Genomic DNA, 13062 nt, shown 5'->3' with positions numbered 1-13062 from the left:
ATCAAAGGCCTGTGTTATGGGCTCATTAGTGTGGTCCACCACAGGGGCCAGCTCACAGGGGAGCTCCCGGGAAGGCTGGCTGGGGCCCGCTCCCCAGGCACACACCCTAACTCACCAAGGGGTTTCTCAAGGCCCTTTCCAGGGAGCCCCCAGGCCAGCCGGTCCTCAGCTGTGAAGCCAACACCCACAGCAGCCCTCCTCCCCGCCCCGCCCCCAAAGCAGTCAGCACTTTCTGCATCTGACTGTCAGCCCGCCTTCCCCTTTAGGGTCTTGCCACTGTGGTCACAGGCAGCTCCCTAGCTTGTGGGAACCTGGGCTTGTAATTACCTGTGGGCCTCTGAGTCTCCCTCTGGGGCTGCCTGTCTCCCCGGGAGTCTGAGGACCTCCTGGAGGCCTGGGGTCAGGCTCATAGTCACCAGTGAGGGCCCACTCCACTGGGCCAAGAGGGAGCCCAGGCTCCTCTGGAGGGAGACTCCAACAGAGAGGCCTGCCCTCACCTCCTACAGGAATCTCTCACTCATGCTTCCGGGATCCAGGGTGTCTCCCTGACCCCTGTGTACCCAGGCCTGCTGGGGGCAGAGCATCAGGAAGGAACTGGATGCAGCAGCCCCAGGACTGAAGAGACCCAGACTTCTGTTCTCTTGGCTGCTGCTTGAACACTCCCTGTTGGTCCCAGAGGAGTTGGGAGGGGCTAGGATGACTTTCTTGCATCAGCCTTCAACAGCCTTGGAAGCCCTCACTCCCAGCCTTGGCACCTTGTTCTGGCCTCCAGCCCAGGCCTGTTATCTCTTGGGGAAGTGGCATGGCAGAGACACCCCACATGGGAGAAGAGAGACAAAGGAGAGCCTGAGAGAAAAAGGCAGAAAGTGAGGGAATCTGGGCCCTTTCCGGAGCTTGTGGAGTGGCCCCAGACAGGCCTCCACACCCACCTGCTCCTGGGCCTGCACCTGCCCTCCAGGCTCCTCCTTGCCCCATCTCTCCAGCCCCAGGAACGTCAAGGCCCCAGCCCAGAAGGTCAGGGCTGTCTGCAACCCCAGAGTAAGCACAGTGGACACTCCCTGCTTCCTGGAGGAGCTGGAGAGGCAGGAATCCTCCAATTCCTTAGGCTCTTCAGTTTTCATAGGTTGACACCGGACTCCTCCGTTTGCCCTACCATTTGCTGTTTTTATCTTTTCTGAGGTGGTAAAGGCTGTCCACCAGCTCCAGGGTTGTACAGGAGGGTCTTCAGACCAGGGGGGTGCCTGCCAGCGTCCTCTCCTGCACACCTTCCCCCAGCATTCCTCATCCCAGTGGCTTTAACAAGCCTCTCTCCCTTGAGTCTGTCAACACCGGGCTGTTAGCCTCTGAGTGGGAGCCTGGCCCAGAGCTGAGTCGTTCATCCGTCCCCAGCCAAGGTTGATCTGAAGGGGGAGAAGTCGGCCCCAGAGGTCACACAGGGGTCACATCACCAAATATGAGAATATTTTTTTAAGCCCTGCAATGCTTTCTCAGCTGTGTGGTGTCTGACAGCTCACCCAGGTGGCCCCCCGTTCCCAGCCATTCCCTACCAGCCCTGATGGGAGGCCCAGGGCTTGGGAGAAGACACCCAGCAGCTGTTCAAGTGGGCTTCGCTTCTCCAGGCCAGGTTTGGGGAGTCACTGCTGGGCTCTCCTCCCAGCCCAGCGGCTGACTCACCATTGTCCTCTGGACAAGCCGCTGCCTTCTCCTGTCCCCATGCACCCATTTGGATGTTGTGTGGAAGACACTTGGCGATCCCTGACCCAGGCCCTGGGCAGCTCCTCTTCCGTGCCTCTGCTGTTTCTCCTTCCACTGGTGAACCTGGCCACGACCTGGTCCCCCTGGAGACCTTTGCTTGGGCTGCCATGGGGACCCTAGTGTCCAGGGTACAGCCGTTAGGGTTTAGATGCCAGCACTGTGCCTAGGGAAGCACAGCAGCCTCCCTTTAGGGCGAGGACTGTGACGGCCCGCTCTGCCCTCAGCGGCAGCCAGCCAGAGCAGGGGGAGTGTGAGCCTGCTCCTGGCCGCCTCAGGCAACTCCTCACCGCCCAGCAAGGACAGGAAATGAAGGTGGCCTCCCTGTGCCACCACTGCAGTAGTAGCTGCCACACACACCTCTGCCCCCGAGCCTGGGGGACGGGGGTCCTCTGGGCTGTTTTCTCACTTCTGTCTGGCCGGTCGGGGTTGGGGGGACGCAGACTGGCCTGCTTCCTGGTCCTGTGTCCCCTGCTGCCATTGTGAGTGCCAGAGCAGCTCCATGGCAGGCTCTGCCCCGTAAACAGCACATCTCCTTCCCTGAGAGAAGGAAAGGGAAGGAAAAAGAAAGCCAAACTTGTTGGGAAGCAAGAACAACGTGTCAACACGAAGAGCAAACAAGGCCCCAGACAAAGTGTGGATTGTCATACTAAGGGGAAGGAGTGGGCATTGTCAGTGCTGTTTGCAGACTCAGAAATATCATTGACCACAGACATTTGAATCAGATCTACAGCAGCTGGGCCCCTGCCTGTCCCATAGCCAGGCCTGCCCAGAGCAAGCACTGATGAAAGATCACTTTTCAGGTTCCTTCTGGAACTTGCTGGGGCCTGGGGAATTGGGAGATTGTTGACAATCCTCCATCTTCACCAACCAGCCAGGCTGTCCTAAGGCACTGGGTGTGAGCACCTTGGAGTAAGCTGCTGGCCTGTATTCCAAGCCTCATCAAAGGTGGAGGTTGGGAGTGGGGGGCAGGGAGCCACTGCTCCCCTCCCAGCTCCACCAGTTAGAGCTGGTAGTAGAGCTGCAGCCACTAACTCATCTGTATTGGTTAAGACTGTGCCCAAACCCACTTCCCCTGTGAGTGTATTTCCCCAGCACTCCCGCCACCATGATCTCCTGGAGGGAGGGGTTGCCTTTTAAAAATGCAGATGCCAGGCTTCCCTGGAGGCGCAGTGGTTGAGAGTCCAGCCTGCCGATGCAGGGGATGCGGGTTTGTGCCCCGGTCTGGGAGGATCCCACATGCCGTGGAGCGGCTGGGTCCGTGGGCCATGGCCACTGAGCCTGCGCGTCCAGAGCCTGTGCTCCGCAGTGGGAGAGGCCACAACAGTGAGAGGCCAGCGTACCGCAAAATAAATAAATAAATAAATAAATGCAGATGCCTTGGCCTTGCCTGAGCTATTCAGCTTCAGAAGGTCTGGATTCAGAAGGTCTGGATGGGGCCTGGTATCTCTGTGTTTTCAAAACCCTTCTAGGGGAGTTTGCTGCTCAGATTGCTTGGGGGGCTTTCCCGTCTCACTAGAGAGTCTTCTCCCTCCAAGGGTTGCTTGTGCACAAACATAAGCATTTATGCCCAGCCCTTGGTGAGTACTATCATCGATGAGTGCCATTTTCACTATTATTATTATTTCTACTGCTATTTTCTGGACTAATGTAACTGTCATCTTATGTACACATTCACCAAGCTGACCTGGAAATTTGACCTGCTGTCCCCACTTGGAAACTGTATTGGGGCATGGTTTGCCTTCCTTTCCAGTTGGCCATCCTGGTTTTGAGCAGCTGCATGTCTGTGACGCCCAGAGTTCCAGCCCTCTTGAGCTGAGCAGGTGGCCGGGAGATGTGTCGTTGGTTTTCCAGGCCATTGGTTGAAGCCAAAGTCACCTCCACCTCCCCCATCAGAGGAGAGAGAGGAGTCAGCTCTGAGCATACAAGGCTTCTTGAATTGGGGTACTTTCCCCAGACAGGAAAAGAGCATCTTCTACCACCATGAGGTCAGATCACTGTTCTTCTAAAGTCCAGACTTGTCTCCTCTCCACGCCTGCTCATCTGCACAATGGGAATGCTGGTTACCTCCCTTGCAGGACTGCCCTAAGGATTCAGTGAGATGATACCGGTCAAGCACTTGGCCCAGTGCCTGGCACACGAGGGAGGCACTGCTTCTGCTGTTGGCCGTATTATCATCACCACTCACTGTCATTATCATAACGCTTCCTGTTATTATTTGTGGCAGAGCCAGGCAGCTCCATGGGGACCCAGGGAGGTTCAAGAACCCGAAGCCCCAGAATTGCACAGGCTTTTCCCACAGTTGCATCACAACGGCGAGTCTGTTCCTCGTGAGAGCGCCCAGGAGCTGCTCCATCATAGCTGTCTATCTCCAGTGTCCTGTTGATAAGATCTGTTAACATTCTCAGCTCCAGGTCTGAAATATACAAAGAACAGGGCCTGTTTGTTCAATCCAAGCTTCTAAGGTTTAACTCCCAAAGGAAATTAAATTAGGTGCCTGGAGCTATGACAGTCTGTCCTGTTTCTTTGCAGGGAATGTCACCCTTAATATCATGCAGATCTCATGTATAATTTTCCCCGTTTAATTCTTTTAAAATGTGAAGTTTCCAGCAGGAACCAACAAATCACCAAAAGTGAACATTGAGGAGTGACTAGGGTTTGTCCCCTGTTTCGGTCTTACCATCCCCTCCCCCAGCTGAGTATAAAATGAGTCCACACACAGATCGTACCAAAAGCCACCATAACTCACCCTCTCTCCACCACCAGTTCCAGACCTTTGTCAGAGGAACTGGCTTAGGACTGAACTCAGTGTTGGTGGGTTTACCTTTACCATTTCTACAGCTGGTTGGAGTCTCTCTGCATGGTCACCGTCCCTGTGAACCCTCCCACAATCCCATCTCAGCCCCAGCACTAGCTACAGTGCCAGGCCTATTTACCTCTCTGGAAGACATGTCCTCCCTCCAAAGTATCTGTGGGTTAGACATCCGTTCAGCCTGGCCCGGACTGGAGCCGTTGTAATATAACTGGGTTTTAGGTATGCTTGTGTTTGTGCTAGCATTTGCAGAGATAGCAGCAGGCCCCGGAAATGCCAAAACTGTGACTGTGACTTTTGCACTAGTCGAGCAGACCGGTGATAACTGGTAGAGAGACTCTGGGCTTTGGGGGGCAGTGGGGAGGGGAGCCCTGGGATAAGAGCAGGAGGAGCAAGGGCTCCAGCTGTGGGAGGAGGAGGATCAGGGTGGGATTGGGAAGGGGTCACGGTAGTCTGTGAGAGGAGCCAGCCAGTCCCGCCTTGGGGAAGCAGGAGGAAGGTGGGAGGGGGCACCTCAGGTGGGCACTTCCCTGGACCGGCTTTGCCTGTCTAAACCTTGTCTCTGTCTCCACTTGAAGCCTGAGCTCCTCAAACAGAAACTTTGGTGAGGAGTTGTGGGCCAGTGGTTGGAGCTGTTTTGTCCCTGACTGTGGGCTTGCAGCCTGAGAAGGAGATGACCTTTGGCTCCCTGTCAAGCACGGGAAGGTACTTGTCCAGGTGGGGAATGGACTGCCTTCATGCTTGTGTTCCTGAGGCTCCACCCAGGGCCAGGCCTAGCAGAGGCACACAGGGAATGCTTATGGAATCAAATAGATGGATGGGCAGACGAGTGGAAGGATCAGTAAATGAGGGTAAGACCTCAGGATTTGGAAGCTGTGCTTTGGGCACTCACTTTAGAGTCCAGACAAGACCGGTACCTGATCTTGTCTCAGCTGCTCACCAGCCACGTGACATTGGGCAAATCACGTAACCTATCTGTGTCTCAGTTTCCTCATCTGGAAGGCGATAAGATATATGAGCAGTTAGTACGGTGCCTGATGTGGTGGTGTTTTACCCGCTCACTTGGGGTAGTTTTCTCATTCCTTGCTCACACCTCCAGCCCATCAACTTCCTTCCTTCGGAGCCCTCCGTCCTGTGAGGTGCCCAGTGATCCTGCTTGCTCGCCTTCCTTTCTCTGCCATTTCACTTGATCTCACAAGCTGACTCTATTCCAGATGTTGAAACTTAAGTTCTCATCAGAGTGGACAACTCCCAGGGGAAACCTGATGGGTATTTTCTCAAGTCCTGGATCCTCCTCCTTGTCATAGGGGACTTTTCCTCAGAGGAGCCCCTCACCTTGGTCTTCCACTCATTGTTCTCTTCCTCCGTCCCCCCACCCCCACCCCGGGCGTTCACAGGCTGCTGGAGAAGGCAGAACGAGGCGGGGAGAGCCACAGTCCGGGGGACAGAAGGGTCTGCTGCCGAGGTCAGGGGGCCCCGTTGACCAGCACGGGGGTAGAGGGGTAGCGGAAGGGGTCAGGCTGGGCAGAGGAGCCAGTCGAGAAGACGGCCCACCAGGCTGGGGAAGCCCTGGGTACCCTTGAGCATTGCTGCTAACTGTGAAAACTGCTTTAGGGGGTGAGGGTGGTGGTTGTGCCTGCCGCATAGTGGGACCAGGCTGTCCTCTACGTCAAAGCGTGAAGCCACAAGACACCAGACTAGAGCAGCAAAGTGGGATAGCTGGGAGATGCCCTGGAGAAGAGGTTTCTTAAAGGAAAGCTTGAAGAACTCAGTGGCTGAATGGGGCCAGCAGGGCAGGGGTTTGGGAGCTTCCAGTCTGAGAGGAGGTGGAGGCCACGGATGGAAGTGGGAGTTAAGGAGTCCCTTTCCCTTCTGTAAAATGAGAGAGGTTGGTGTACAGTCTCCAAATTCTGCAGCTCAGACGTTCTTGGATGTACCTTCCGGGGCATTTCCAGATTCCAGACGAGGCTTGTATTCCAAATCCAGACAGATCCCTTCTGTCCTACCAAGTGAACCTGGTTGGGCAAGGACAGTGTTGGAATCTCTCTTCTCTGCCCCTCGGCTCTTCTGTCTCCCCTCTACCATACTGCAGCGCACAGGAAGCCCGAACTGCCAAAATAGGGGTTCCTCCCCACCCGTTCTCGTGTCCCTTCTGGGACCAGCGCCGCCATCTCTCCAGATGCGCCCCCCCACCAGCTTCCCATTGTCCTGATGTCTGATGTCCTTCCTCCTCTGCCCCCGTCCCTCTGATGTGGTAGGCAGGTGGTGGTGGGCGTGTGGGTGACAGTCGGGGATAGGCCTCAGGCCCTTCCCTGTGTCCCTAGAACACATCGCAGTGGCCTCATAGCTCCTTAATGGCCTGAAGAAAGGTCCATAGTTTGGCAGTTAGCAAAAAGACCATATATTTAAAACAAATAATAAAAGCCTGTCTTGTGCCTTCTTCCCAGATTCTGTTGACTGAAGAGTTTGTAGAGAAAATGTTGGAGGACTTGGAAGATTTGACTTCTCCAGAGGAAGTAAGCTGTTTGATTCTCTCTGACGGCAGGTTCCGGTCCAGGAGTGTGTGTGTGTGTGTGTGTGTCTCTCTCTGACGTGTGGAGATAGGCTGGAAAGGAGATGTTAAATGGCTTTATTTCTCTTCCCTGAACCACCCCCTACCCCACTGCCAGCCCTTGTAAGGACACCCAGCAAATTGTCTGAATTGCCAGCTCCTGAGAACCTCATTGAAGAGGCAGCCAGGGCCTTCAGGCTCCTCATTGAGGAGCACAGAGTCCTCCTCAGCCCCTGCTGTTCCCTGGCAGGTTCTGAACAGAAAGCCCACGCCTGCTGCCAGAGAACGTTCCACGGGAGAGTTCTGGTGGGCAGCGAGGGACTCCGGCTCTTGCCTCAGGCCACCCAGGAGCCACTCTCCTTCCTCCCTTCTCTGGCCATGAGCTCTCCCCTCTGGTCCACCTCTTCCCGCCCTAGCCGAGCTGGCGGGCCAGGTGGGGGCCTGTGCTTTCCCTGGCTGTTCTTCTGGGTATAGGAATGGAGCCCATAATCCCCTCTGTTTTTCTTCCCTGTTCCCAATATCCTCACTTGTGGGGATTTACCTCATCCTGGAAAGTCCCTTCCCCTCCCCTGGCCTCCTACCAAGCAGCACCCCAGCGGGTTGAGCCTTCCTGGCCTCGGTGCCCTGCCCGATCGGTTAATGGAAATGGAACGTTAGCAAGCTGGCTGTCCTCCGGCTCCTCTTCTGGGCCCTCCCCTGCCCCGGGGCAGAGACAGACCCTTCCTTCTCCCTTTGTGCCAGGAAGTGTGTTTGGGGGAGAGCTCCTTCACCTCCCAGGGGCCAGGCTTCCAAGCTAGAGCGAAGCCAGGCAGGAGCCAGCTTTCAGCCAGGCCTGGAGCTTCCAGTTGCCGGGGCTTCCAGGGCCGAGTCAGCCAGGACACGGAGGCCACCGACAGACGTCCACGGGGTGGAGGACGGTGCACAGGGCAGGACTGGCCCGTCCAGGTCTCCAGGTGAACAGGAACTCCTCAGAGCCTGAGGTCACCCCCAATGGGATGGTGTCTTCTCTCTCCTCTGGGATGTGGCTTGATAAATTAACTCATTTATACATTCAGAAGTCACCAAGTACCCAGTCTGTGCCAGCCAGTCAAGCCCTGCAAGTCACTGGTCCCTGAAGCCTGGCTCCCATTCAGTCAGACCAGAGCCAGCTGCCCAGAAGTGCTTCCGGAGAGGCCATGTCGCACAGGGATGGCACCATGCCAGACTGCTGCTTTCAGCTCGGGTGCTGAGGGGGTGGAAGGGGGGTTAGTCCAGGCAGGAGGGACAGGAGCCAGGAGGAGCTTAGGAAAGTAGGTCACTAAAAATGACTTTTTTTTTTCTTTCCTGTCCAGAGGCTGTCCCCACACCCTGCCCTACTCTCCACTTTGGTCCTGGCTTGGACAGTCCCCCATCAGAGGGAGGGAGAGGGAGCCAGCCAGGAAGTGTCAGGCCCATCACTGCCAGCAGCAGCTCTAGGCAGGCTGAAGGCCCCGCTCTTCCCTCCTTCCCAGCCTGGCCTGTCTTCTTGCCTGGCCCCCGGGGCAGCGGGAGTCATAAAAGGCAGACCCTGCTCCTAAATCGGGGAGCATCTATGAGCACCATAGGACCCATGCAGGGTCCTAGCGTACAGAAGGAATAAGATAGGTCAGCCTCTTCCCCTACCCCTACCAGAAGCTCGAGAAACACAACTGTAGGCAAGTCAGTGATTCCGGGAGTCGGGTAGGAAGACCTTGGGCTCTCCTTGGCCCCTGGTGGCACCTCTCTCAGGCTGGTAACCCTGGGAAGCAGGTGAGAATGAACAAGGGGGAGCAGGATGGGGGTTTACTCCTCTCGAGAATGCACCAGGCCCAAGAAACCACCTTAAGCCACACTAGCCCTGCTTCTCGGCACCCACCGAGGCTGAGCCAGGACCTCCTTCCCTGGGGACCCTTTGGCAAAGGCTACAGAGGGCCAGTTCCAGCGTTCTTCCCCACGAGCCTCAGAAAGAAGCCATGGCAGGGACAGGGCCGCAGAGTTCCAGACCTCAAGCCACTTCCCTGTAGCATCTGCACCCTCCCCTGCCCCCCATCCTCTAGCCCCTGGGCCTCAGGGAGCAGATTCCTTACATGCTTGAGGCAGAACCAAGGAAGTGAGCTGGAGGGAGGTCAGCACAGTCAAGAAAGAGTTAGAAAACAAGCCTCCTCCAACCCCAGTTAATTATTGGCAGGGCAAGGGGAAAGGAGGGGTCAGCGAACTCCAGCAGCTTGACCCCAGCCGCCCACCTGGGTCTAGCATTGGTGACTGAAGCCAGGCAACCGGTGGCCTGTCTTGCCCCCAGCACCCAGGGGACAGGGCCTCGGTGAGGGTCCTGGCCTCTCTCTAGGCAGCGTGGGAAGAAGACAGTGGGTTCTGCTAACCATGTATACTCTGGCTCTGTGCTTGTTCCCCCTCCACAGTTCAAACTTCCCAAAGAGTACAGCTGGCCCGAAAAGAAGCTCAAAGTCTCCATCCTACCTGACGTGGTCTTTGACAGTCCGCTGCACTAGCCTGGGCTGGGCCCTGCAGGGGCCAAGGGAGAGCCCAGCTGCTCCCCGGTGACTCCAGTGTAACAACTGCGTAAACGAGACTCCCACAAAGAAAAGGACAAGTGTGAGGATGACCACGCAGCCACTGCGCCCGTAGCCCGCTGGGATGCCACGCACAGGCCGCAGGCCCCCCCCCATCACCTGCAGCTCGGGGGCTTCCCCCGGCAGCCGGCCAAGCCATGTGACCAGGCCCTGGCCCCGGTGGGCCACAGTTGGGCAAATGCCAACCTTCCCCTCCTGCCACTGCCACAGGTTCCGTTTTGAGATTTGCCTCCGGACCTCTGATGTGCTCCTAGGTGGAGACAGGCCTGGTTCTCACCTACCCTCTGCCACACAGCCCAGCAGGAGGGAGGCGGAGTGGTCGCCTGCGCTGCCCAGCTCAACTCTGGGGAGCCTTTGTTAGTCAAGCTCCTCTGGCCATGGAACGATTCCTTCGATCGTGTTTGGTTTTCTTCCTCCTTATTTTATTTTGTAGAAACCGGATGGTATTTTATTGCTCTTCAAAGATGTCCAGAAGCCATCTATATAATGTTTTTTAAACAGAACTTTATTTCCACTTGAACTTTCTCATTCTCTCAGACAAGGGCCTGGGGCCGTCTCCCCCTGAGCTGCCACCAGAGAAGGTGTCAGTGTTCGCCTGCCAGTCCGGGGCCCTGGAGGAGCCAGCTTCGCAGAGAGGCGTTTCTTCCCAGCTGGGCCTGGTGGAGCCGAGGCACTCCCCCATGCAGCCTTGAGCCCAGTTTAGCTGGGGCCAGGAAGGGCTGCTGCTGGTTCCCAGCTGGACTGGGTCCCCACACAGTTCAAGGATCATCAGGACCTCCGAGACTTGGTGACCGCGGCCTCACCTTCCAGGCGTTTTCCTCCCAACCAGGCGTGCCTGAGAGAGGGCGAAGCCCAGCGCTTCACAGACCATCCCCACCTGCCACTCAGGGCCTGGGTCTCCAGCTCTCTGCCACTCCCATCACATTTCCTCATCCCCTGGGCCTCCCAACCTCCAGGCTGCAGGACTCTGGCTTATTAAAAACAGAAAAATCAACCTCTCAACATGTCTTTCATTTTGGTTTTGCAAACGCTGCACTCTCCCGCCCTCCCGCCCTCCCTGCATCCATTCATTTCTCATCCTTCATTCTCTACCCCTAGTCCTGTCTCCTTTCCTGCATCCTGGCCTCTCGCGGTCCTTGGTCCCTCACCCCAGTATTGCAGATCTCGTGGTCTTCCTGTCTCATAGCCAACCTATCTCTGGCCCATGGTTTTGGGGTTCTTCTTGGGTTTTCTCCCACTTTCGACCTGGAATCGGCAAACCCCTTTCGTGCCCTCTTACCCCCAACTCCAGGGACGGCTATTTTGAGATCACCCTTCAGGCCTTTCCAAAGCAAAGTCCTTTTGTCTGTCATGGAGCACGCAGGCCCGTGCCCTGTCCCTGTCTGCAGCCACCACACACACAGGCACCACCGGGAGTGCCAGGGAGGCCCACGGGGTGCAGGACGCCTCTGATGAGCAGTCTAGCCAAAGAGCTGCCTCCAGGGGCCATGAGGGTAGTGGCCAGGCTGTTGAACTTCCAAGGGGCCACTCGGGTCTGGTTCCTTCTCTGCATACACCAGCAGGGCTGCCTGGTTAACCCCATCAAACTCGGCGCTTCACGGCGGATCAGCCTGGCACTTGGGAGAGACGCCCCCCCACACAAGCGCCGAAGATGGAAGCCCCTCTGGACCTGATGTTGGCAGCAGCTGTGCTTTCTGCTCTGAGGACTTTTTCCAGAAGGACGTTTCCTGGCCTTCACCCACCACAGCATCCCTGCCTTTAAAGCTCTTGTCTTCAGACATTTCATGGCCAAAGAGGTGCCATTGGCTTGCCTCCCTGCTTGCCATCCTGACCTGCCTCTCCACAGATTCTTTCTTTCTGGGGACCTGCCTCTACCTGCCTGGTTTGGCTTGGGGGGAGGGGCTATTTTCTGAGCTAAGTTGTGTTGTCAGTGTGGGAGGCAGAAGGGAAGCAGGGGAGCTCCGAGATGATGAGCCTGTGAAGCCTGGGGCCCCTTCCTGCCCTGTCAGTGTGGGGAACCTCCAAAATTCGGCTGGGACCAGCCTCCATCTCCTTTCCCTACAGTGCATGGGCTCTGGGGGAGCGGTAGAACATTCGCCATCTCTGCCCAGACCTCCTTTCCCTTAGGCGGTGGTGCCTTCCAGAGGTTTCTCAGCGAGGGGGCCCTCCACTGAGCTTCTGGCTGGTGAGAGGGGACCCTCACTGGGGATGAAGCGAGGCTGACCATGGGGCATGCCCAGCACAGCACTTGGCATATGATGGGCGCTCACTAGATGGACCCCTTCTTTCCCTCCCTGTAGCTCTTTGGGAGCCCTGACCTCATAGTAAGTTGGGGAGGTAAGAAGCCTCCCTCCCTAAGTCTGCCTCTTCCACAGGCTTCCTCGAAACTTGCCCCATCCTACCCCGTCCCTCCAGGTCCCCGTGGCTGAAGCTTCCAAGAAGAAGGGACTCCGCCATGCTGTTTGCCAGCTACACGAGGCAGACGCCCACGGCTCCTCAGGTCCAGTGTGGGCTGCAGGAGGACCATAGACCCAGCTGCCATTCTGTGGGGCTGGAGAGGCTCTTGCAAGGTCTCAGGTCTGGCTGAGGAGCTGGTGCCTCTTCCTGCCCTTCACTTCCCAAGGCGAGGCTTCAGGGCAGGGGCTGGGACGCCTTGGGGAGAGTTTATTTTAAAGAATAAACACAGGGTCTTGAGACTGGGTTTTGAGATTGAGTTGAGAGCAGGGAAAAAACCTGAAGGTCGGCCCCTATGGGGCAGATCAGGAGAGAATTCCCTTGACTGTATTTTTTTATCTGGTTGTCTTTCCTCTCTGGCTTCCAGGTCCCTGTGCCAGCCAGGTGAGGTACCTGGGTCCCTGTTGTAAGTCAGGAGCCCTGTAGAAAGAGCCCTCCTTTTGTACAAGTACCTGAATGCTGCAATGAGCAGACTTTTGTAAAATTTTATATTAGTTTCTAATGTCAATGGTGACTCGGTTCCTGGGGGCTGCAGCCAGCCTGGGACTTTTGTAAGAATTTTTGGGTGACTCACTTAGATGTCGTCTCCTTCTTGCCTCCTCTTCCTCTGTGTAATCTAAGTGCATTAAACGTATTTGCAGAAGTGCCTGGGTCTTGTGCTCCTTTCTGGCTGCCTGGAGTAGGGGAGAAGAAAGAAAGGGGCCCTGCCAGAGGGGGTGGGTTGGACTCAGCCACTTAGAAGAAGCCAGGATGTGGAAAGGCCCCGAAGACTGATGTTGGGAGTGGAGAGGGTGCCAGGGAAGCAGGATCACACAGCCTGTGACTCTTCAGTCATGCAGAAATGACCTCACAGGTACAGGCTCTCTTTCACTGGTCTTGAATTCCTGTAAGGTCAGGGGGGTAGGAGG

General features: G+C 56.5%; 1 protein-coding gene across 2 annotated transcripts in view; it reads left to right on the top strand.

Moving 5' to 3' along the window:
* SUFU (SUFU negative regulator of hedgehog signaling) overlaps nt 1-12779 on the top strand; it is a 118980-nt gene extending 106201 nt beyond the window's left edge. For both annotated transcript variants that reach the window (XM_060100232.1, XM_060100226.1), the window contains exons 11-12: nt 7012-7080; nt 9530-12779. In XM_060100232.1, the coding sequence (XP_059956215.1) occupies nt 7012-7080; nt 9530-9619 (159 nt within the window). In that variant the 3' untranslated portion in view covers nt 9620-12779. The remainder of the gene's footprint in view (nt 1-7011; nt 7081-9529) is intronic.
* Nucleotides 12780-13062: the final 283 nt, after the last annotated feature.

Source organism: Mesoplodon densirostris, chromosome 1 (genome assembly GCF_025265405.1).
Source record: "Mesoplodon densirostris isolate mMesDen1 chromosome 1, mMesDen1 primary haplotype, whole genome shotgun sequence".
Lineage (NCBI taxonomy): Eukaryota > Metazoa > Chordata > Mammalia > Artiodactyla > Ziphiidae > Mesoplodon > Mesoplodon densirostris.
This window is presented reverse-complemented; position numbering and strand designations above follow the sequence as displayed.